Source organism: Colobus angolensis, unplaced genomic scaffold (assembly GCF_000951035.1).
Source record: "Colobus angolensis palliatus isolate OR3802 unplaced genomic scaffold, Cang.pa_1.0 Scaffold200, whole genome shotgun sequence".
Taxonomy (NCBI): Eukaryota; Metazoa; Chordata; class Mammalia; order Primates; family Cercopithecidae; genus Colobus; species Colobus angolensis.
The window spans coordinates 762,849-788,805 of NW_012115156.1; the positions used below are offsets into that span (position 1 = coordinate 762,849).

A 25,957-nucleotide genomic window follows, 5' to 3' on the forward strand; every position below is an offset into this window, starting at 1 on the left:
TCGGGCTGACTTTACATATTCATTTAGCGAGAACTAGTTACATACCCAATCCTAAATCAGTTACTGATAAGGGGAAATGAGATTCCTGTGATGGGCTTAGAACAGTATTGATTGATCTTCTGGAACTGGAGGAGGGAAGCACCTATCTGATCCCATTGATGTCTTATATTAAAGAACATCAGTGTTTTGTTATCCAAGAAGGGACATTCTAATACGTAGGCAATCACTTGTATATACCAAACTTTAGTAACATAATTGTGACATTTTTCATCATACTACATGAGAGGTATTCTAGTGCAAAAGGTGAAATTTTAGACTTTAAGAGGAAGCATCTTTATTTGAGAAGCATGTTTTCCTCTAAGTACTACTTCATGATTGACTTAGGAAGCCACTGTTTTGGCATTTAATCTACTAGTGGCTTATTGCACTTGTTTTTGTCTTGGGTACAGTCATTGTTTATTTTTGTCCAATATTAAGCTCTACAATTATATTACATGATTTTGACATTTGTTTCTGTTTCTTTTAAATTAATTGGTGCTTTGTTTTTCTAGGTGGATTCTCCACAGTTTTCCTCGTGCGTACTCACGGTGGAATCCGATGTGCATTGAAGCGAATGTATGTCAATAACATGCCAGACCTCAATGTTTGTAAAAGGGAAATTACAATTATGGTAAGTGAAAGAGTAATTCTCTTTCAGAAATTTGGCAAGTTTTTTTTTTTTTTTCTTGAGATTGAGTCTTGCCCTGTCACCCAGGCTGGAGTGCAGTGGCGTGATCTCAGCTCGCTGCAACCTCTACTTCCCAGGTTCAAGCAATTCTCATGCCTCAGACTCCCAAGTAGCCAGGATTACAGGTGCCCATCACCATACCTGGCTAATTTTTGTACTTTTAGTAGAGACAGGGTTTTATCATGTTGGGCAGGCTGGGCTTGAACTCCTGACCTCAAGTGATCTACTTGCCTTGGTTTCCCAAACTGTTGGGATTACAGGCGTGAGCCACCGTGCCTGGCCTGTTTTGTTTTCTATAACATTAACCAGCTATTAGGCAAGCTGCTTATTTATAATAATCTTTAAAGATCATTAAATTAGAAGATAATCTGGTGATTTGTAGTATAGTCGTCCCTTGGTCTTCTATGGGGATTTAGTGCCAGGACCCACTGCAGATACTAAACTCTGCAGATGCTCAAATCTGAGAATGCTCAAGGTCCTTATGTAAAATGTAGTATTTGCATGTAACCTACACACATCATCTTGTATACTTTAAAGCTACTCTGCTTTCTTTCTTTTTTGTTCTTAAATACATTTTAATTGTGGAGTATTTTCAGGATAGAAATATTTACAGAGTTATATAGTAAACACCAAGCTTACTCACCATCCGGATTAAGAAATTAAACTCTGCAAATACTATTGGAGCCTTCTGTGTGTTCCTCCTCAACTGTATCCCTGTATAGGCATACCTTGGAGATGTGAGTTTGGTTCCAGACCACTACAATAAAGTGAATGTTGCAAGGAAGCAAGTCACACAATTTTTTTTGGCTTCCCAGTGCATACAAAAGTTATGGTTACAGTTTTTATCTCCCCATTTTAGATCAGTGTTTCAGTTCCCTGTTCTTCTATATCAAACTATTACTCTGTGGAGGACCTTTCTCTGCCCCATTGTTGCACATTATGGACTGTACATTGTGTTCCTTGGTCTGAAGAAATGATAGTTGGCCCTCTAATTCTATACACTGTCTTTTGTTTTGGTTTTTGTTTGTTTGTTTTTGTTTGTTTTTTTTAATGGCGTTCTGAGCATTTTTATCTTCCATTGCATAAGCAAAGCCCAGTCCAGAGTCAATGTCTATTCCTGTCAAGACCTATTCGTAGCCCCCCGAGGGCTACCAGCATCAGTCTCACTTGCCAGCTATGTTGAGGGCCTTCCTATCAGGGAATCTCATCCATAGCCATCGGTAGTCTGTCTGTCTTGCTGACACTTAGAACAGTTCTTACTGGCATTATGTGCCTGTGAGGTTGCAAAAAGAACACGTCTTTATTCATCCTGCACTGCTGCGGTACCCCTATGTACGCTCATTTCATAGACCCAGATGGCCACCTCCAGGGAGCACATGGACAGACCTGCTTGCTGATTCCAATCACTTTCCCAATCTGGAAGGGAGTTCTTCTGATGGGCACTGACTTGTTCTACTTTAATGCACCCCTCAAATTTCCATAGGTTGTGTGGCCAGGCCACTGATCACTGCCTGTGAGTCAGTAAAAAAACTCAAACACAGGGGCTTCCACCACTGTTCAGTTCTGCCATTACTGTTAAAAAATAAAAAGTAAAAAAAAAAAAAAACTGCATGCAGTTCAGCCCACCTTGCTGATATGTTTTTACCTTCTTTGATGAAAGTAGCAGCCATCCAAATGGAATGTTGTCCATTCACTTTGGAACTGCTGTCTGTAAACCAAGTAACTCCTTGTTGGTCAATTAAGATCTGTTCCTAGTGCACTGTCCAAGTGTGCAGTAGAATCCAGCAGCACCTCACACAGTTCCAGAGTCAGCCCTAGGGGTAAAGAGGCTCCTTGCTTAAGAGTATCTCCTTATTGCATTCCCCAGGTAGCACAAGAGCAGACCCATCCTCAGTCTGGGTGGGCACCATCTAATCAGCTGCCAGCATGGCTAGAATAAAGCAGGAAGGAGAAGATGGAAGAGCAGACTTGCTGAGTCTTCCAGCTTTCACCTTCTAACTTAAAGTTGCGGTTCCTACCACCTGCTCTTTAGGTTCTATTAATTGGCTGAAGTGACTCACAGTACTCAGGGAAACACTTATGATTAGTGGTTTATTTTAAAGGATATTGCAAAGGGTACAAATGAAGTGATGCATAGAGTATGAGGTATGGAGGAAGGGGTACAGAGCTTCTTTGCCTCCCTGGGCACACCTCCCTCCAGGAACCCTCATATATTCAGCTATCTGGAAGCTCCCTGAACCCAGTCCTCTTGAGTTTTTATGGAAGCTTCATGATGTCAGCATTCCTTCCCCTAGGGTATAGTGCAGGACTCTCTCTGGGGAGGTTTTTAAGACCCACAATCAGAAAGATGGGGAACGATTAGAGTCCTGCCTTGGGGCAGGTGAAAGGAGGGCAGGAGAAAGTTTCTACTTCCTGGGGCCTAAGACACCCAACATTATGACAAAAGACTGTGACTAGGGCTTTGGGAGTTATGAACCAGGAACTGTGGACAAAAACCAATATAGTATCATAACACCACAACACTACACTGTAGTCTATAAAATGTACAATAGCATTATGCCTTAAAAAATTGTATATACCTTAATTTAAAAATGTTGTTAAAAAACAACTGATGATCACTGGAGCCTTCAGCAAAGTGCTTTCTTTTTGCTGGTAGAGGGTCTTGCTTTGATGTTGAAGGCTGCTGACTGATCAGGGTAGTGGCTGCTGAAGGAAGGGGCGGGGTAGCTGTGGAAATTTCTTAACCTATTTATGCTGGAGGTTGCAATTTTTTGAATTTTTGCATGAGTGAAAAATCAGACCTTGGCGATGACCTTGAGCAATAGGATATAAATAACTCCCACATGCTTAGTGTTCCAATAATGGAACACTGGGTGTAAGTGGATTTTAAACAACAGTGAAGATTGCCACATCAGTTGACTTTTCCTTTCATGAAAGCTTTTTCTGTAGCATGCAATACTGGTTGATAGCACTTTATTCACAGTAGGACTTCTTTCAGAATTGGAGGCAATCCTGTCAAATCTTGCCACTGCTTTGTTAACCATGTTTGTGTAATATTCTTAAATCCTTTGTTATTTCAGCAGTGTTCTCAGTATCTTCACCAGGAAGTAGATTCCATCTCAAGAGACCACTGTCTTTGCTCATTCATAAGAAGCAGCTCCTCATTTCACAGCAATTCAGTCAGTCAGATCTTCAGGCTCCACTTAATTCTAGGTTTTTTTTTTTTTTTTTTTTTTGCATTTCTACCATGTCTGCACTTACTTCCTTCACTAAAGTCATGAATTACTCAGCATCATTCGTGAGGATTGGAATCAGCCTCTTCCAAACTCTTGTTAATGTTGATATTTTGACTTCCTCCTATGAATCATGAATGTTTGTAATGGCATCTAGAATGGTGAATCCTTTCCAGAAGATTTTTAATATACTTTGCCCAGATCCATCAGATAAGTCATTATTTATGGCAGCTATAGTCTTAAAGAAATATATTTTTTAATAATAAGACTTGAAAGTTAAAATTACTCCTTGACTCATGGGCTGCAGAATGGATGTTGTGTTAGCAGGCATGAAAACAATATTAATTTCTTTCTTTCTTTTTTTTTGAGATGAAGTCTTGCTTTGTTGTCCAGGGCTGCAGTGTGGTCATGTGATCTTGGCTCACTGCAACCTTAGCTTCCTGGGTTCAAGTGATTCTAATGCCCCAGCCTCCTGAGGAGCTGGGGCCATAGGCAGGTGCCACCACACCTGGCTAATTTTTTTGTATTTTTAGTAGAGATGGGGTTTCACCATGTTGCTCAGGCTGATCGTGAACTCCTGAGTTTAAGTTATCTGTCCCACTTGGACTCCCAGAGTGCTAGGATTATAGGCAAGAGCCACTGCGCCCAGCCATCAGTATTAATTTTTTTGTACATTTCCGTCAGAGCTCATGGGTGACTAGGTGCATTGTCAGTGAGCAGTAATATTTTAAAAGGAATCTTTTTTTCTGAGCAGTAGATTTCAACAGTGGGCTTAAAATATTCAGTAAACCATGCTGGAAACAGACGTGATATCATTCAGGCTTTGTTGTTTTATTTATAGAGAACAGAGTAGGTTTACCATAGTTCTTTAGGGCCTAGCAGTTTTGGAATGGCAAGTAAGCATTGGTTTCAACTTAAAGTCACCAGTTGCATTTGCCCTTAACAAGAGAGTTAGTCTGTCCTTTGAAACTTTCAAGCCAGGCATTGATTTCTTCTCTTTAGTTCTAAAAATCCTAGATGGCATCTTCTTCCGATAGAAGGCTGTTTTGTCTACATTGAAAATCTATTGTTTAGTGTAGCCTCCTTCATCAATTATCTTAGTTAAATCTTCTGAATAACTTGTTGCATTTCCTGCTTTACTTTGTACTTAATATGTGCTGGAAATGGCTTCTTTCCTTAAACCTCATGAACGAACCTCTGCTAGCTTCAAACTCTTCTTCTGCAGCTTTCCTTACTTCTTCAGCCTTGATAGAGTTGAAGGCAGTTGGGGCATTGCTCTAGGTTAAAGCTTTGGCTTTAGGGAATGTAGCGGTTGGTTTGATCTTCTGTCTAGACCATTGAAACTTTCTCCATGTCAGCAATAAGGCTGTTTTGCTTTTTTACCATTTGTGTGTCCATGGGAGTAGCACTTTTAACTTCCTTCAAGAATTTTTCCTTTGCATTCAAAATTTGGCTGACTGGTGTAATAAAAAGCTTAAATGTTGCCCTTCTTTGGCTTTCCATGTGCCTTTCTCACTAAGCTTAACTATTTCTAGCTTTTGATTAAAACAAGAGTTGTGGGACTTTAGTATTGTTGTATTTTATGACGTAGGAAACCCCAAGGAGAGGGAGCCTGAGGAATGGCTAGCCGGTGGAACAGTAGAACACATATAACATTTATTGATTAAGTTCACTGTGTTATATGGACACAGTTTGTATTGCCATGAAACAATTAGAATAATATCAACCATCACTGATCACAGATTATCATAACTGTTGTTACAATAATGGCAAAGTTTGAAATAGTGTGAGGATTACCAAAATATGACAGAGACACAAACTGAGCACATGCTATTGGGAAAATGGTGCCTATAAACTTGCTCTATGCAGGATTGCCACAAACCTTTAATTTGTATAATATGCAGTATCTGCAGAGCATATAAAGCAAAGTACCACTTTAAAAAATGTAGCACAATAAAATGAGGTACACCTTTGCTATTCTCCTTATCCAAAAAAATCCTGCTGTCTGAATTCTGTGTTTACTATTCCTGTGCATTCACTGTATGTGTTTTCATTCACAAACAGCAGTTAGTTTTCTTTTTTGCTTTTAATATCATGCTCTAACGTTGATTGTTTTTCTGTGAACTCTAATAGCAAGACATCTTTCAACAAGGGAAAACTTCTTTTTAAATATTAGGAAAAGTGAAAAATATTTTAATAGGACATTAAAAACTTCAGTGACTCTAACTTAACTAGCCTAAGTAGTAAAAAAAAAAAAAAAATAGAATAAAAATTTCCTTCTTTTCTAGAATTGCATATGCTCAGTGCTCTGGATGGTTTCTTGTTCTTATTCTTATTCCTTGTCCTCTCATTTCTCCCCTCCTCTTCATCCTCTTTTCTTTTTCTCCATGGTTTTTTGAGTGCTTACACACAAACACACACACAGGTGCATATGTATATTTGAAGATTGTTGAGGTGAAGTTCACAGAATTATAGTATTTTTATTTTTTATGGCTGAATAATACCCCGTTATATGTCTGTAACACAATTTATCATTCATCTGTTGATGCAGTTTAAAAAAATTATTTGATGAGCATTTGGGCTGTTTCTGTCTTTTGGGTATTATAATTAATACTGCCATGAATATATGCATACATCTATTTGCTTGAGTGCCTGGTTGTTTCAGTTGTTTTGCGTATGTACCTAGGAGTGGAATTACTGGGTCATATGTAGTTTATGTTGACTATTTTCCATGGCAGCTGAACCATTTTATGTTCTAAGGAAAGTGTTTTTCCACGTTCTTGCCAACACTTGTTATTAATGTCAGTCCTACTTATCCACCTGCTAAGAGGGGGATTTCTTATTTTGTATCAACATCTTTACTAACACATATTACAATCCCTTTTGTTAGCAAATAAGTGCATTTGCACAATCTGACTTTTTTGAATTCTGCTTTTATTTTCTCTATTCCTTAGCTAGATTAGAGATGATTAGGCTTTGGCATTTACTTTTTTAAAAGTAAGGCTATTAGCTAGAAGGGTAAAAAGATTTACCTCAAGATAATGGAGAAGCTTAGACTAAGTTCTCTAACTCCAGCCGAGATACTATAGTCTTGTACTATTGTACAAGACTACTCTCTTCCTTTCAATAGAATTTGTATGATTTTGAGAGATATATGAGGAGCAGCACACTCAAATCTTATGCTTTTGAACATTTTTTTAGGGAGATTAGTTCTTTAGAATGGTGGTCTGTCAACTTTTTTGATGATTCATTCCCATTATATATACTTCCTTATAAATAATTCCCATGTTCAGTAGCCCTTAGCCCTTACTTCAAATTACATTGCATAGTTAAAACTAGGTTTGTTGCTAATGATAGTTGATGTAAATTTATTTTGAATAATATTTTTAATAGTTGTTTTTAAATTTCTCAGGAGAGCAGAGTAGATTATTATTCTTAACCTCATTGTATACTGATGACTATCTTGTTAAAGATGCAAAAGTTTCAGATTTTTCATTTTCTTATTTCCGTATATTTGTTTTTTTTTTGAGACGGAGTCTTGCTCTGTCGCCCAGGCTGGAGTGCAGTGGCCGGATCTCAGCTCACTGCAAGCTCCGCCTCCCAGGTTCACGCCATTCTCCTGCCTCAGCCTCCTGAGTAGCTGGGACTACAGGCGCCCGCCACCACGCCCGGCTAGTTTTTTGTATTTTTTAGTAGAGACGGGGTTTCACTGTGTTAGCCAGGATGGTCTCGATCTCCTGACCTCATGATCCGCCCGTCTCGGCCTCCCAAAGTGCTGGGATTACAGGCTTGAGCCACCGCGCCCGGCCATTTCCGTATATATGTATTAGCATTATCTTTATGGTTTCTTTTTAGAAATCTTTTTAGCCACTTGTTCATTTTTATAGGTTATTTAGTTAAAAGTGCATGTATCTATAAATTCATGTAATAGCTACACATAAATTGCAATATGTTGCAGGCACAACAAATGAGAATGTAATTGTTAATAAATATTGGAGCTTAGTTCTTTTATTTTTTAGATAGAATCAAATATTAAAAGTTCTAATATTTTATTCTCAAGTTCTTTGTACACTTTTGGGAACTATTACTTTTGAATGAACCATTTTCATAGTTGAATTTAAAAATAATTTTCGTATTTGTCTGTTAGAAAATTACAGTCACATGCAGGTAAACTTTATTGAAACCATAGAAGCCTTTCCTTGGTTGACATATGTTAGATTTTATACTCATGTTTAATTCTTGCCTTTTGAAATTCTTTACATTAGTTTAGGCTTCAAACCATTGCTAATTCTATACCTCTAAAATGTGCATTTTCCAGTTTTTATTTTTTTTTCTTTCCAGAAAGAGCTATCTGGTCACAAAAATATTGTGGGCTATTTGGACTGTGCTGTTAATTCAATTAGTGATAATGTATGGGAAGTCCTTATCTTAATGGAATATTGTCGAGGTAAGTATTTTTTCCATTTGTATTATAATAAAAAATTTATCCTTAAATGGGTTACTAGATACCTTCGTTGTTTCCAGGGCAGCTGCTAACTTATTCTAGTCACTTATTGTAATCTTACTTTTCATTATCATATTAGGAATATTGTTAAAACATAATTTAAAACCTAGTCATAGTTGCTGCAATTATGATATGAGCATGTAAATGCAGAATGAGAAAAGTGATATTGAGTTTAAAATAGGAAATTTAAGCAGGTACAGAGTTACAGTTCTTGCTCTACATAGAGTTCTTTTGTAATCCAACCAAGAAGAACATAATGTGTCAATATTAATGTTGTAAGATTTTTCCAGCGCTGTACTATGTTACTGTAAACATTAAATTTAACAAATTTAGAGGTTGCATTTTGATCTATAGACTTTATAAACCTGTTTTTTGTAGTCTCTTGGTGGTGTTTGTAAACATTAGAATATAGAAGATCACATTTTATTTGGGCCTAATGTGATATTTTAAAATAAATACTTGTGTAGCATACCTTAATCATCATCATCATCAGAAAAAAATTCCTGACATTTAATTTTTTTTTTTTTTTTTGAGATGGAGTCTCACTCTGTCACCCAGGCTGGAGTGCAGTGGCGCAATCTCGGTTCACTGTAAGCTCCGCCTCCCGAGTTTACGCCATTCTCCTGCCTCAGCCTCCCGAGTAGCTGGGACTACAGGCGCCGGCCACCACGCCCGGCTAATTTTTTGTATTTTTAGTAGAGACAGGGCTTCACCGTGTTAGCCAGGATGGTCTCGATCTCCTAACCTCGTGATCTGCCCGCCTCGGCCTCCCAAAGTGCTGGGATTACAGGTTTGAGCCACCGTGCCCGGCCTTAAAATTTTAATGTGTGGAAAGGTGGAGGCAAAATTCTATTTCCTACAAACTTGCAAGCCATATTTGGCAGTTGTGGTTCTAGGGAGCCCTGGTTTACATTTACATTCTCTTCAGACAGTAATGATTGTTAATTACTATCCCAGGAACTCTTACAGTTTCCTGAAGGTTGAGGAGGAAGAGGGATATGATGATGATGTTGGAGAGAGTATGATCTTGTTTACTGCAGTATTTTAAGGAGGGAAGGATGGGGGAAATGAAGTGAATCAATGTAACAGTGCCTACTGTGATGTATTTGTAACTTATTTCCATACACAATATTTAACAAACAGATGTTTCTGGATCGTTTTTTCTTTATATCTTATCTTCTCTACTATAAAGTACTGTACTGTGATCTCTTTTAGGAGAAGATACTCATTTTTTTCTACCCCATTTTCCTGAATTCTGGCATTTATAGTGCTAATTCTTAGTTAGATTAGAGTTTACTCATAGCCCTTGACTACTTGGAACTTTTAAAAGATATTTGAATCAAGCATAATCATAACGGTGGATAAATTTAATTGTCACTTAGAAGACATCGTAAAAGGGGAATCAAATGACCTTCAAGTTTTAGGGGCAAATTTTAAAGTAAAAGAATGATCATGTCTGTTTTTTGAGGAATGCATTATTTTGTTTTAAAAATTTTTTAGAAATAGTTATCCAGTGTTCAAATCATCAAGCTCTGCAGTATATGAAATTGAAAATTTTTATCAAAGTAATTTATGTATATGGTTTAAAAAGTCAAATAGTTGACTGGGCACGGTGGCTCACGCCTGTAATCCCAGCACTTTGGGAGGCTAAGGTGGGTGGATCATGAGGTCAGGAGATCGAGACCATCCTGGCTAACACGGTGAAAGCCCGTCTCTACTAAAAATACAAATAAAAAAAAAAAATTAGCCAAGCGTGGTGGCAGGCACCTGTATTCCCAGCTGCTCAGGAGACTGAGGCAGGAGAATGACATGAACCTGGGAGGTGGAGCTTGCAGTGAGCTGAGATTGCGCCACTGCACTCCAGCCTGGGCAGAGAGCGAGACTCTGTCTCAAAAAAATAAAAAATAAAAAAAGTCAAATAGTTCTCCTAAGCTGTGGCTAAATCAATACCTTCCTGCCTCATCCCTCTTCACAGGTAGTCCCTTTAAAATATTTGAGATGTTTCTTATATTTACTTCCATATTTCCACACTGCATTATATAAAAGGGAATCAATAATTTTAGTGATTTCCTAAGGGTACAAAAGAGAAAGGACTTAGAAAATCAAGGGAAGTATGTATGTAATTCTGTGCATGAAGAGGCCCTTGAAAGAAAATTTTCTAGTGCTATTTTTGATTTGATGTTTTAGATATTGTCTCTAAGAAAAGATAGGAATTTTACTTCTAGTATAGATATGCTCAGGTTTTAGACCAAATCAGTATTTATTTTCCCATTTAATGGTGTCTGTAATTGTATTTTCTTATACTTTTTGTTTTCCTGGAGTTAGTAATTATCTTGTTTTTCATTTGCCTAATTTTCTTCATGTATATTAATATTTTAGCCCCGCATTTTCCAATAGACGTACAAATAATTATGCAGTATATTTAGACATTTTAATATTTGTGTTGATTTCACTTTTTCTTCCTTTAAAAACACCTCTTGGGGAGACTGATCATCCTGCTTAATTTTGAACAGCAGTTAGCTGTCCTTCTGGAAATTCCCTTTGCCTCCCTTCTGTCTTGGATTCCCTGCTACTTAACGCCACACCTTTGTTTTCACTCCCTAATTTGGAGGAGTGTGTTTTTCAGTAGCTTTCTGACTGGATTTTTGAGAGAAGCATTTTTGAAACCTTGCATATATAAACATATTTTTATTCAGTGCCCACATTAATCGTTACTTTGGCTGGCTAAAACATTATAGGTTGGAAATAATTTTGATCCAGAATTTTGAAGATATCATTCCACTTTTTTCTTAGTGTTGTTGAGAAATTAATGTTATTGTGATTGCTTAATTTTTTTATGTGACATCTTTTCTCCATGGACACTTTTAGTTTGAATCTTTCCTTTATCTACGACGTATTGAAATTTCAAGATATATGCGCCTTAGTGTTTGTTGTTTTTGGTATGCTTTTTGTGGAGTTTTTTGTCTTCCATTTTCAGTTGTCTCTTACTGGACTTCTCATTTTCTTTCAGATGTTTTGAGCTTTCTAGATTGATAATCCTCTGATTTTCTTTTCTTTCTTTTTGTCTTTATTCTTTTTTTGTTGGAAGCATTCCTCTGTATCTTTTAGCTCTCCTATAGAATTTTGTATTTCTATTATATTATTTTTAATTTCCAAGGACTTTTTTTTTTTTGAGACATAGTCTTGCTCTGTCACCTAAGCTAAAGGGTGCATAGCGCCATCTCAGCTTACTGCAACCTCTGCCTCCTGGGTTCGAGTGATTCTCATTCATGCCTTAGCCTCTTGAGTAGCTGGGATTACAGGTGTGCACCACCACAGCTGAGTAATTTTTGTATTTTTAGTAGAGACAGGGTTTTGCCTTGTTGGCCAGGCTGGTCTTGACCTCCTAACTTCAAGTGATCCACCTGCCTTGGCCTCCTAGAATGCTGGGATTATAGGTGTGAGCCACCACTCCCAGCTTGACTCTTTCGTGTTCTCTCAGTGTTCTTTGCTGAAATACACCTTGTTACCATGAAGGGATATTGGGGAAAAAGATGCACCTTGTTCTTGTTTTAGCTGCAAATCTTTTGTTGTCTGTGGATATTAATTTCAGTGTGTCCATTTTTTTTTCTTTGCATCCCTGACCCTTCTTTCTTTCTTTTTGAGACAAGGTCTCACTCTGTCATCCACATGAGTCCAACGTCAACTTCTGGACTCAAGTGATGCTTCTGCCTTAGCCTCTTGAGTAGTTGGGATTAGAGGTGCATATGGCCATGTCCGGCCAATTTTTTAATTCTTAATTTTTTATAGAAACAGGGTCTTACTTTGTAGCCCAGGGTAGTCTGGAACTCCTGGCCTCAAGCAGTCCTCCCACCTCAGCCTCCCAAAGTGTTGGGATTAAGGGCAGAACCACTGTGCCCAGCTAATTTTAGTTTTATTTTTTTTTAACTTTCCTTGCTGTATTAGTCCGTTTTCTTGCTGCTAATAAAGACATACTCAACACAGGGCGATTTACAAATGAAAGAGGTTTACTTGGCCTTACAGTTCCATGTGGCTGGGGAAGCCTCACAATCATGGTGGAAGGCAAGGAGGAGCAAGTCATATCTTACATGGATGGCAGCAGATAAAGAGAGAGGGTTTGTGCAGGGGAACATCCTTTTTTAAAACCATCAGATTTCGTGAGACTTACTCACTATCATGAGAACAGCACAGGAAAGACTTGCCCCCATGTTTCAGTTACCTCCGAATGGGTCCCTCTCACAACATGTGGGATTTCAAGATGAGCTTTGGGTGGGGACACAGCCAAACCATGCTTTCTCTTTTTTTGTTCAAAGTTTTCTTCAGATGTTTTACCTGCTAATGTTACTACACGTATTGTAGATCAGTTGTACCCTCTAAGTGGGCAATTATTTCTTAATAGAAGAAATCCAGAAGGCCTGAATGGAGTATGCTGTTTTCTCAATGGAGTATATGTAATCTCATTTCTCAGATGAATCAATTAGATAAGTTCCTTTTTCTCCCACGGGGAAGGAGTGATTTGGAAGGGCAAAGAATAGGGGACTAAATACTCTCCCCTTACTTCCTCTGTAACAGCTAATTGCATTACATAAAGTTGTTTAACAAGGTATTTTAGTAAGGGAACCTATATAATGTATATAGTTCAGGGACATTGGTTTTTATTATGTAGGGATAAAACTGTATAGAGAGTAAAAGAATGTGTTATATAGCTCATATCCCCTTATGTGGTTTTAGGTATCCAGTGTTTACAATCATCTTTTGTCAAGTCTAATCATCTTTTGTCTTTGTAAATTTGTGGTTTGATACTGCTGTATTTGCTAATATTTTGATACATAAAGAGAAATTATGTACTTTAGGTCTCAGACTTCTAGAAATCATTATTGGTATTTTGAGCACGTTTATTTTATGAATAATTCGTGAATAAATTATCAAAATTTATGAAATTTTAATGTCTGTTTTTAGGAAGTATTCTACATATGTTCCCATGGATTATATATCTGTTAGTATTTGCTTAATTAAAAAAAATCCCAGAATTCAACAGCATAAAATAACATGCGTTTATTATCTATCACCTGTGTATCCATGGGCCAGCTGCTTTCAACTTAGCTTGGTAGGGTGACACTGCAGATTTTGGCAGGGCTTGCTCACATGACAGTGTTTAGCTGGAATTAGTTGGAGTAGCTCTGCTTCACATGTCCATCACCCTCTTTCTGGCACTAGCAAGCTGTCCTGGGGATAGTTTTCTCATGTGGATGATAGAAACATAAGAAGGAATGTAGAAGCAAATGAGGCCTCTTAAGGCCTAGTCTTGGAACTAGGGCAGTGACATTTTTACCTTTTTCTGTTGGCCAAAGAAAATCACATGACTGAGCCCAAATCAAAGAGCAGGAAATTTATCTGCCTCATTTATTGGGACAAACTGCAGAGTTACATGACAAAGTGCCTGTAAAAAGTCAAGTTTGAAAGTTTACGACCAATAATGCAATCTATAACAGACGAAATTGAATAATCTTGTTGTATTAGTCAGGGTTTTCTAGAGGGACAGAACTAATAGGATAGATATACATATAAAGGGGAGCTTATTAAGGAGTGTTAACTCATGCAATCACAAGGTCTCACAATATGCCATCTGTAAGCTGAGAAGCGAGGAAGCCAGTCCGACCGCAAAAGCTAAAGCAGTTGGAGAGATGTTCGAGGGCAGGAAGCATCCAGCATGGGAGCAAGATGTAGGCTGGGAGGCTAAGCCAGTCTAGTCTTTTCATGTTCTTCTACCTGCTTTTTGTTTTGGCTGTGCTGGCAGCTGATTAGATGGTGCCCACCCAGATTAAGGGTGGGTCTGCCTTTCCCAGCCCACTGACTGAAATGTTAATCTCCTTTGGCAGCACCCTCACAGACACACCCAGAATCAGTACTTTGCATCCTTCAATCCAATCAAGTTGACACTCAGTATTAACCATCACAGTTGTAAAAATAAAAAAAGTCACATTACCAAAATTTAAATGGAATAATAGGTTGCATTTATGGTTTTTTTAAACTAAGTGGTAATATGTGTACTCAGGGAGGTTGTTGAACACCTTTTTAAGAGGTTAGAAAAATGTTGACTTTTTAATGTTAGTGATGAAATTTGGCAGAATATAAAAAGCTTTTGTTTTGGAAATGATACCTCTTTGGAAAATATGGAAAGAATTGAGAGTTGTAGGCATCTCATTTTATTTTATTTTATTTTATTTTAATTAATTAATTTATTTTTTGCCATTGCAAGATTTAATAGAGTGAAAACAGAGCTCCCATACAAAGGGAGGGGACCCAAAGAGGGTAGCTGGCTCAAATGCCTGGGTTTATATCCTGATCATTGTCCCTCCCGCTGTGCTCTCAGGCGATAGACGATTGGCTATTTCTTTACCTCTTGATTTTGCCTAATTAGCGTTTTAGTGAGCTCTCTTTACTACCTGATTGGTCGGGCGTGAGCTAAGTTGCAAGCCCCGTGTTTAAAGGTGGGACATCTCATTTTAAAAGACCTTACGTATATAATGTTTGATTTCCAAATCTGACTTTTTACCTTTTTTATTAGAATACCTTCTTTTAAGCTTTAATTTTCAGAAAACTCTGATTTTGAGTAATGAAATTTTATTGATTTCATTTGAAATTCAGCCCAAATATAGTTTTTGGTTTTCTCTGGGGACTTGTTTTTTGTGATTGAGGATTTCTACTTCAAAGGTCTCTGGATAGAATAAAGGGAATTAAAGTTTGTTTAAAGTTTATTCTGCTTATTATAACATTGGAAGTTTGGAAGAGGTGGAGTGAGTTCAAGGTTATGATTTCTTTAGCTATGATAGGATATTTCAAGGATGTGAATATACACCAAGAAAGCACTTTTTAAAATCTTGTTTAATTATTCTTAAACTAGAGAAGGCTGGGTTTAATTAAAAGACAGGGAGTCTGCCAACTGAGGGAGTGGTGGAAGTTGCTGCATGGTCAGGTGCCCCAGTCTTCTGAGATAATCTGAACAAATTACACTTGAGTTTTCTGCAAGTTGGGGATTCATAGGTAAAATTAATGTTCTTTTTGCTTTAAAATGCTATGAGAAAAGTATTCTCAGAAAAGACAAGACTGCTTAGACAGTAATAATAAAAGGAACAAGTTTATATGTACCTTGTTATAGATTGTAAAATAGCACATGTTCATTTATGTAACCTTGTTAAAGGAAAGTTGCAAGTTAATGAATGCTTTATGTTTTTTTGAATTCCCAAACTCAATTTTTATTAGACTGATTTCTGTGTGAATCACATATTTATTTGCATTCTTAAAATATAATGATGATTAACCTTTTGTTAATAATTAAGAATTATTATTAGACTATCAATTTCTATATTGTAATATGTAACTTTCTGAGGGCTTAATTGTATATGTGTGGCAATTTGATTTTAGTCAGTTATTTTGTTCCATTATCTCTTATCTGGATAGACTTTACCTCTTAGCCCATTTTGACTCTTTTGATTCCCCTAACCCTAGATGAGATTTTTTTGAAAGTCAGATGAGGAAGTTGCTTTGGGTCTCAAGATAGAATCTAAAATATGGCTGATCCCTGTCTTCCTTGCCAGTCTCATCTCACCTTACTGTCTCCTCTGCTTCCTAGAGCATATCAGCATTCATTAAGTTGTAAAGAAAGCATACTGGCTTTCTTTGAGTTATTGAAAGTCATGAAGCTCTTTCCTAAACTGATGGCATTTGTACATAGTACTCACTATTGCTAGTATATTGTGTTCCCAAGTTAATTCCTAATTATCCTTCAATCTCAAGTATCACTTCCTTAGACCTGATCTGATACCCTCTGTTCCTCATCTTCCTTCACAATTTAAATTTAGATTTCTTATATAAGTTCTTCATATTATTGTTATGATATACAATTATTACTATATATCTATTTGATTGCTTCTACCTTTAGACTGTAAATTCTGTGATAACAGAAACCTTATTTTTGTTCACCACTGTTTAGCCCATAAATAGTATGGTGTTGAATAAGTATTTCTTCAAACCAGTATTATAAGATATGCTTTGATCTCAGAGATGTTAAAAAAAAAAGTGGGCAATAGCATTAATAAGATCTTTAAGATGATCTCTGAAATGTAAAATGTGAAAAAATGTGTCATTGAATCAATACAATATGATGTAATAAGCATCCTTACATGAGAATTATGAAAAAGCCAATTTCCCATTACTTGAAGCCATAAAGACATGTCTTAATTTGCTTATGATGGACTTTATTTATTAAAAATATGTTCTCTCAAAACGACTTTTTTGGTTAGCTGGGCAGGTAGTGAATCAAATGAATAAGAAGCTACAGACAGGTTTTACAGAACCAGAAGTGTTACGGATATTCTGTGATACCTGTGAAGCTGTTGCAAGGTTGCATCAGTGTAAGACTCCAATAATTCACCGGGATCTGAAGGTAAGAACTTTAGAATACCTATGGATTAAGTAATAAGTTGGAGTTAAAATGTTCTTGGACTATTTTCATCTAAATCAGTATAAAAACTAGCTTTGAGATTGGTCTCTCCCTCCCCTTCTACATCTCCTGAGGTCATGTAAAGAATGACTGTAGATTTGAAATTGTGGTTTACTTGACTCTGAGGATTTCTAGCGTGGCTGTGGAGGCAGATTTTCTACCTTCTACCCTGCATCCCTGTTTTCTATAGTAGGCTTCTTTAAAAGGTTTCATTTGAACAGAAATGTGGTTTTCACTGATATTTGTTAAATGTCTGTCCACACTATTGTCTTTCAGTTCAGCCAGCATTCCTCCTATTTCCTGTAATCCATATTAAGCATCAAAGTGTTCTCAAGGGATACTGGAGGAGACCATAAGTGGGTCTCTTTTTCTATTTCTTTATAATTTAGTACAGTTTTCTGTTATTTTCTCTAATTTGGTGGTGGTTACCTTGAAGGTCACTTCATCTTCTGTGGACTCTTGACCTCTTATATTGGCACCCACCTGTTACATTGAAAAAAGTCCCCAAAGAATATTGAATATTCTGGCGTTATATTGCTAGAGATATAATTTATCACCACAGGTGTCCTCTTTCATGCCCACAAGAACACTGAGATTACAAAAATCACTCTTCCTGAATTGCTTTATGCCTGGATAGTCCCCTGGCTACCCTTTCCACTCCTTCAGGTCTGCTCAGGTTCACCTTCTCAGTAAGTCCCATCGTGACCCACCTTATTTATCACTATAGCCTAACCTGCTGTACCTTTTATTAGTCCGTATTACTTCCTGTGATGTTGTATAATTTGCTTATGTACTATGCCTGTTATTTATTTTCTACCTTCTCCCTCTAGAATGTAAGCTCCATGAGGGCCAAGACTTTTTTTTTTTTTCATTTTTAGTGATGTATTTAAGCAATTAAAATAGTGCCTGGTAGACAGCAGAGTCTTAATAAATACTGAATGATTGAATCCCAGTTCTGACTGATTATACAGAATTTTATGAAATTTTATTATAAAATGCTTGTAAGATAAAAGAGAAAATGTCACTAAGAATATAGGCTGTTAATCATGAAAGCATCATCTAGAAAACCTATGATAGTAGGAGATAAGGCAGAATTGAAATGCTTAACTGCAGGCCTCTGGCCTTAATTTGGATAACCAGTGTAGTTCTTTTGAATGTGCAGCTTTTCCATTTCCCCTAATAATTTGATATGATTTTTTGTGCTATTATGGTTAATTAATTTTTTTTGCATACAAAGTTGATATTTTCAGCTGACTCTTCTTTAAATTCAGAAGATATTTAACTGCGTAATTTTGTATTGTCCATATTTTATATGCTCAGTTCTTTTTATATGTGTAAACATATGTAAAAAATATATGTTTTCAGTAGATTTCTTTCTGAATCTTTATTTTGTACAAATTTTTAAAATATACTAAAGTGAAATATAGAAGAAAAGTTATAATGAAACAGTATTTTGATAAAATGGAAATAAATGAATTACTTATCTAAGACTATCATAAAAATAAAAGACATTGTGAAAAAACATGTAATAGTAATTTATTAGGTGCTTACCATATTCCAGACTGTTCTAAGCACTTTACATATTTTAACTCATTTAATGTTCACTACAGTTCCATATGGCAGATTCATATTCTAATTGTCCATATTTTACATAAAGAAATTATAGCACAAGAGTGGTTAAGCAGATTGTCCAAGGGTCCATATGCTAGTTAGTAGCAGATTGGGCTCTGAACCCACATTTTAGTATTCAAGAAACTGACTATACTAATTTATTTTAGTTACTACAACCCTGATCTCCAAATTAAGTCAAATTTGTATTTTTTCAGTGTAGTATTTTAAATAAAAATGGTACTGGAAGTCAAAGATGGAATTCCAGTGGTTTCCATTATACCTATAGAGAAGCAAAAGTGTCAGAAAAGGAGAAAAGTGGAAGTATAGTAAAAGAGAGAAGCTGGACTCTGCCAGGTACTAGTTCTTCTCTTTCATAAAAGCAGTTTTAGGGAGGATTTAGGGTTTCTTTGCCCCTGTACAAATCAACCTGGGGTGGAAGAAGCATTTCTCTGTTCTTAGTAAGAGAAGCAGTAGCCATCGTATATTTTTGCTCCTGTTCATTTGTTCTTCCTCATAATTTGGGTATCTTATGTCTATATATGTTTGTGTGTACTGTGCATATACATATATATATATATATATATATAAATGACACATATTTACATATTTTTGTATATGGCATAGACCCTTCAGTGTTTATTGTGTAAAAATAAACTTTGTTTGTAAAAATAACCATTTTTTACAATGGTTGTAAAAAGTTAATTTTCACTTTGAAAATACTAATTATTGATTTTCTTTTCTTAAGGTAGAAAATATTTTGTTGAATGATGGTGGGAACTATGTACTTTGTGACTTTGGCAGTGCCACTAATAAATTTCTTAATCCTCAAAAAGATGGAGTTAATATAGTAGAAGAAGAAATTAAAAAGTAAGTATTTGTCTTTATTGCACTTTTGTCATGGTAATTTCAGTTAACTCTAGTCTCTGGCCAGCACTGCTAAATACAGATTTTAGGTATTTCATTTATAGATTTCTTTGGAATATTTCTGTGCCATAGATGTTGATTAATTCATGTCTGATCTAGCTCAGTAGGAAATGTAGTTTGCCGTAGATGCCTATTTTTTAATCTACATTTTAAACAGATTTAGAAAGAAATTTGTTAAATAAACTGTAGTAATTCGTGAAATTGTTAAAGGGAGTTTGAAATGATTCTTAAGTTCAGTTAAACATCCTTGTTTTTACTGATACTGAGGGTTTGTGCTTGTTAAGAAAAAGTTAAATTATTTGAAAACATTTAAGCTTTTACTTCTTATTTAATATTAAAAGGATTGACTGTTTTATGCATTGAAAACTATGTAGAAAATGAAAGTGTTAAGACTGCATCATCACTGTTACTTTGTAATGATATACTGGAAAGCTCTGGAATGGAAATATGTCATGTCTACTTTATGTTCTCTTAATCCTGTGCTTTCTGTGGTTGCTAGAGTACCTGTGAGAATCTTTCGCTGACTTTTCTGCTTTCTACTTTTAGAAAATGGAACTGTTTGTAAATTTTAGGTTATCTTAATAAAGTGATACACAATGCAGAAAGATCTCTCAGAATAGAACTTTCTAAATAGTTAGCTTTTCTGAGTTGCCTTTCATCACTTCCTCACAAATTCTCTATTGCCTAATACTATGTCAGAGCCATCATTTGAACTACAATATTTTGAAATAGTTCAAATACAGCTGATTTTACTCTGGCCCATTTGTATATTTCGACGCTACATACTACTACTCAGGAAACTTAGCCTATGGTGCTTATGTTAGATTTAATAAAAACAAACACGTTAGTAAATATATAAAGTCCTGAAGAACACAAGAATAATAAAGTATTGAATTGGCTTATTGGAAAATACATGTATATAATTTAAAAAATTTATTGGAGTGTGATGTTTAGTGGCTGCTGTATAGGATTCTGTCCAAGCATCCCTGACCTGCTAGACATTTTATTTCTTGCTGTTGCCCTCTGAAGTATGAGGTTCAATTGAATGTTTTGTTAGCGATGAACAAAAGTTCATAAGGGGTTCTCTGGTCCTTTGTGGCTCAATTAATGGACTAACTATTCATTCAACTGACCAGTATTTAGTAAGGGCCAACACTTTATCTTGATGCTGGGGTGGGGGTATAGTGAATAAAAATCCTGTTTTGGTGATTTATATTTCTGGTTTCTTAGGTCATTCCTCCATAGTAGTAGTATTCAGACTCTCTCACCAGTCAGAGTGATTTGGAAGAAGTAAGATAGTAGAATGTTGAGTTTTAAGATACTTCTTGCAAAATAAAATGTAAGACCATTCAATCTGAATCTTAAATTATGCCATGATATAGGATGTCCATTCATATTCTGATCATTTCTAACAGGAGATTTGAGCACTGCTTCCTTAAAATGTTCTGTTCATAATAAATATGGGGGTTTTCTGTGGATAAATATTTATTTACAATACCTTTTGATTCCAAATAGCTTATTATGGCAGTCAGTATTAGAAATATACTTAATGAGTGCAGTTAGATTGTAGCAACTAGATTACTTTTAAACAATTATAAAAACAAACTCAAAAGAGATTTAGTACTGTGTCAAGGAAGTAAATTTGAAAACATTTAAGCTTTTACTTCTTATTTAATGTTAAAAGGATTGACTTTTTTATGCATTGAAAAGTATGTAGAAAATGAAAGTGTTAAGACTGCATCATCACTGTTACTTTATAATGTAACATAAAGTCCATAAAAACAAATTCCTTAGTAAATATATAAATTAAGTTTTTAAGAGTGTGGAAGTTTTACTTTTAAGTTAATAGACTAAAATATTTTGATAAGGAGACTATAATAGCCAAATTGTGTTATTTCACATAAGAAATTCAAGGAGAACTGTTTCCAATATGTTGTCATTATTTGAGATTTTTATAATAAAGAAAATGAAGTTTTAGATTATTAGAAATACTGTTGTATTTGTTGAATAAAAATGTATATAGATGCTTTGTATTGTTTAATCTTTGATGGATTTTTTAATGAGTTTTTTAAAAGAGTATTATTCTATATAATGTTATTGAGCCTAAAAGACTTTTTTTGTAGTGTTTTATGTAGAAACAATGTATTATCTGTCTTTTTTTTTTTTTTTTTATATATATATCTCCACTCCATTTCACTCATTTACTGCCAGGTATACGACTCTGTCATACAGAGCCCCTGAAATGATCAACCTTTATGGAGGGAAACCCATCACCACCAAGGCTGATATCTGGGTAAGGCCAAGAAAGGCTGGAACTTGCTCTAACCAAATTAAAAAATTTGAGTTCAGTTGATTTTTTTTTCTCTGCTCCCCAAACGGCATTTCCTAATAAGTGGAAGAGAGTGATGTACAGTAGAGCTTCTCATTCGGGAGAAGAAAAATACTAGAACATTTTATCTTCTCAATCCTGAGATGGAAAGCTTATGTATCAAAAAACAAGTAAAAAACTTCAGTATACTTTGGGAGGCCGAGACGGGTGAATCACGAGGTCAGGAGATCGAGACCATCCTGGCTAACACAGTGAAACCCCGTCTCTACTGAAAAAAAGGACAAAAAACTAGCCGGGCGAGGTGGCGGGCGCCTGTAGTCCCAGCTACTCGGGAGGCTGAGGCAGGAGAATGGCGTAAACCCAGGAGGCAGAGCTTGCAGTGAGCTGAGATCCGGCCACTGCACCCCAGCCTGGGTGACAGAGCTAAGACTCCGTCTCAAAAAAAAAAAAAATTCAGTATAATGTAACTTTTTAACCACAGTATTTTTTAGGATTTAGATTATATATGAGTGTTAACATTCTTTTTGAGTGGAATTTTGGTTGATCAAAATACAGAAAAGCTCGACAAAACTATTAAGTCATTATACAGTAATTTTCTGGAATATTTTAGAATCTTTTTAATGGAAATTGATATGAATAAATGTTTTTCTAATTGCAGTATAAACATACCAGTGACTAGCTTCTGTACATGGAAGGTCTTTATCATTTAGCCTATTATATATCTGGATATAATTACTGAGATAGACCATATTTCTTTGTAGTTGAACTTTGTTAGAATATAGACATCTCTTTAGAACATATTCTATAAGTAAAATATGCTTGTGATTGTATTTAATAAACTAGGAAAAGAGTATTTTAAGTGTTAATTCATTTAAATTCAACAGTTATTTAGCCGTATCTATCACAAGTGACCATATTAGGAATTGAGGAATAAAATTCCTTGGAAATAGTTCTAGGGTTTACAGAAATATCAGATTTATTTTGTTTTGAAAACATAATGTTCAGAAAATTGTCAAGCATAATGTGTGAAACCAAATGACTGTCTCCTTGGTTTTCCTTTCCTGGCCTCTTCCCTTTTAGGGTTGGGGTACCAAAGTCTTGAGAGAGAAATATTCTTTTGTAAGGTTATTAAAAAAAATCTTTAATATCTTTTATCTATATAACATTTATACATTCACCAAACAGTAATTCATTGTGGTAGATGAATTTTTAAAAATCATATATATAATATAATCAATTAACAATAGGTTTATTAGTTAATTTGGCACTACTTATAGATCTCCAGCTTACATAACTCAAATTTAGTTTGCTTTCTGCAGCATTAGCATTTGACTCATTGAATGGCTTGTAGTAAAGATGAAGGTTATTATAATGTAGAAAGCAAATTAAACTGGATCTTAATTTATAAAATGAAGGTATTAGAAGAGGTGATTATAGAGGTCTTTTCTGGCCTAATTTTTTGCTGCTGTTCAGTTCCATATTCCCGGAAAAGAGTATTTCAATAGCAGATAAACAATAGGCATCATACTTTTCATTTTGAAGCCATTGAAGGTTTATTGAAAAAAAATTATTCTCTAAGCACATGACTCTTACCCAATACCGTAACAAAAAGAAGGAGATCCTTTTTTGGGTTATTTTTTCCTCAGATTTAGTATGCCAGTGAGGTAGCATACTAAATTGTCAATGATACTTTTAAAATTTGTACTGTTGATGTATTAGTTACGGAGTAGAGATTCTGTGATGGGAAAACTGTAAGCTGTGGGCTTACGAATAGATACTCAAAAAACAAACAAACAAACAAAAAAAACCCAAAAAACACATAATTAGAGAGCAGTATAGTTATATGCTTGAAAGAGGGAGAATTTTAATTTCCATGATGCCATTTTTTTTTTTTTTTTTGGAGACAGAGTCTTGCTCTGTCGCCCAGGCTGGAGTACAGTGGCGCGATCTCCACTCACTGCAAGCTCCACTTCCTGGGTTCACGCCATTCTCCTGCCTCAGGCTCTCGTAGAGCTGGGACTACAGGCGCCCGCCACCATGCCTGGCTAATTTTTTTGTGTGCTTTTTTTAGTAAAGACGGGGTTTCACCGTGTTAGCCAGGATGGTCTGGATCTCCTGACCTCGTGATCCGCCCGTCTGGGCCTCCCAAAGTGCTGGGATTACAGGCTTGAGCCACCGCGCCCGGCCCCATGATGCCGTTTTTATGCAGTCTTACTTAGCTCAGCTGAAACACAAGTTTGCTACAACGTTTTAGGTGTGAATTCAGTAATATCCAGAAAAAAATATTCAATTCAAATTGGGCAAGAACTGTATCTTTCATCCTGCTTCAACATAGTACTGATTCAGAGAGTTATGATATTGAAGTATGATATTGAAATATTTAGCACTTCATATTTTAGAAAATAATTATTTTAAAAATAATTTTTTTTGCTTGGAAGTTTGTTTTAGGTTATTATTTTTATCCTGAGATTTAGGATGCTGATTTTATAAAGTATTAGAAAATTCATTGGTTCCCTCCTGTTTCTTGTACAATTAGAAAATTGTATTAGAAAATTCAGTGAATTTTCTAATTAGAAAATTAGTGAATTAGAAAATTCACTGGTTCCCTCCTGTTTCTTGTACAATTCTCATTGAGATGGATAAAAAGGGAAATACCTTTGATGTGAAAAAATTAGTATACCTCATTGTGTTCACACTTTACGAAGCAGAGTATTTAGATTTATATATTTTTAAAGTATACTTGCGTTGCTAAAATTGTTATCTGGGAACCCTACGACATTTACTCTAACAAAACACAAATTCCTAAAGTTTGATTGACAAAATAAAACTGGCTAAAATGGAGATTTTTTTTTGCCTAGACTATCATCTAGACAGTGCAACGAAAGATGTAATCTAATGTGGACATTATACCATTAATAGCATTTTTTTTTTTTTTTTAGTGTTGTTAAGGGAGCCTTATGTTCAATTTGCTGTATATGAGCTGAAAATATCTTCCTTCAAGAAAAAAGCATCATAAATCTTTTGTAACCATACAGAACTGGTTATCCCTACTTCAAATCTTTATAATTTTGTCATGTAATAACCCAGTAATTTTTTTGAACTAACATTAAAATTTTTAGAGCTTCTGAACTGTTTTCATTGGAATATTGCTACAATATGGAAAACAATCTTTTTTAAATTACTGTTGCTGAACTCACCAAGGGTGTTTAGGTCTATTGTAATAATTATAATAATTAATTCATAATAATTATAAAAATTAGTGCACTTGTTAGCTGAGTTTACTAAGTTGATACGTGGAGAAAATTTAACAAAGGAAAGCTGACTTGCTAATTTTTAGATAATAAGGCTAAATTTCAGTATTGCTGATGTAAATGTATACTAACTTGGATAATTTTATACAATTTGGTTAGAATTGGAAATACCCCTTACACTCTTAAGGCCTGTAAGTGATACTTCTTGGGAAAAAGTAATGATTTATTGAGCCAAAAAATCACTTACAAAAAAATCCTTCTCAAGTTTGAGCTGTTAGCACCTTAGCTAGAAATTTCCTGTGCTACTTTTATAGATGCAATTGGTATTTTAGGGTGTTTTGCCCTCATTGTCAGCAAGTAGATTTATTGGTGCTTTGATAGTTATGAAGCCATGCAGGTTAAGCAGACAGAGCACCCGGGTTACAAATGCAAATATAATTAGTATAATGTGCAGTAGAAGTTGGAGGGTTGTACCTAGAAACAGAGAACTTAATTTTTATAGTGTAAAATAATGAGGTGTGCCTGGTAAATACTAAGAATTTCCTGATGGTTGTCTGATAAGTTTAACTGTGCTGGCTAATTTGTATTTGGAATCCCAGAACTTTTAAACATGCTTTATACTTAATTTGTAAAAATGCTGTTAAAGAAGAAGCCTTGTACTTTGTTGGTTATATGCTAGTTATGTACTAAGTATATATCTTCCTTGTGGAAGAAATAAAAGTTTAATTTTTTTCCAAAAGGAACAAGCTACTTCTAATTTTTGTGATACCATTAATTCGACCAACTAGCCACAAATGTGATAGAAGATCATGGAAATGATACAGTTAAATGTCTTTTCAAAAATTAAATGTATTAATTTGTTTGAGAAATAATTT

The 25,957-nt window shown here is 35.4% G+C and overlaps 1 protein-coding gene across 1 annotated transcript in view; it reads left to right on the forward strand.

The window, feature by feature from the left end:
- Positions 1 to 25,957, forward strand: part of BMP2K (BMP2 inducible kinase) — a 142,762-nt gene that overhangs the window by 52,390 nt on the left and 64,415 nt on the right. Inside the window, exons 2-6 of the mRNA XM_011941794.1 lie at positions 552 to 670; positions 8,302 to 8,407; positions 16,768 to 16,910; positions 19,324 to 19,445; positions 21,714 to 21,795. Of these exons, the coding sequence (XP_011797184.1) occupies positions 552 to 670; positions 8,302 to 8,407; positions 16,768 to 16,910; positions 19,324 to 19,445; positions 21,714 to 21,795 (572 nt within the window). The remainder of the gene's footprint in view (positions 1 to 551; positions 671 to 8,301; positions 8,408 to 16,767; positions 16,911 to 19,323; positions 19,446 to 21,713; positions 21,796 to 25,957) is intronic.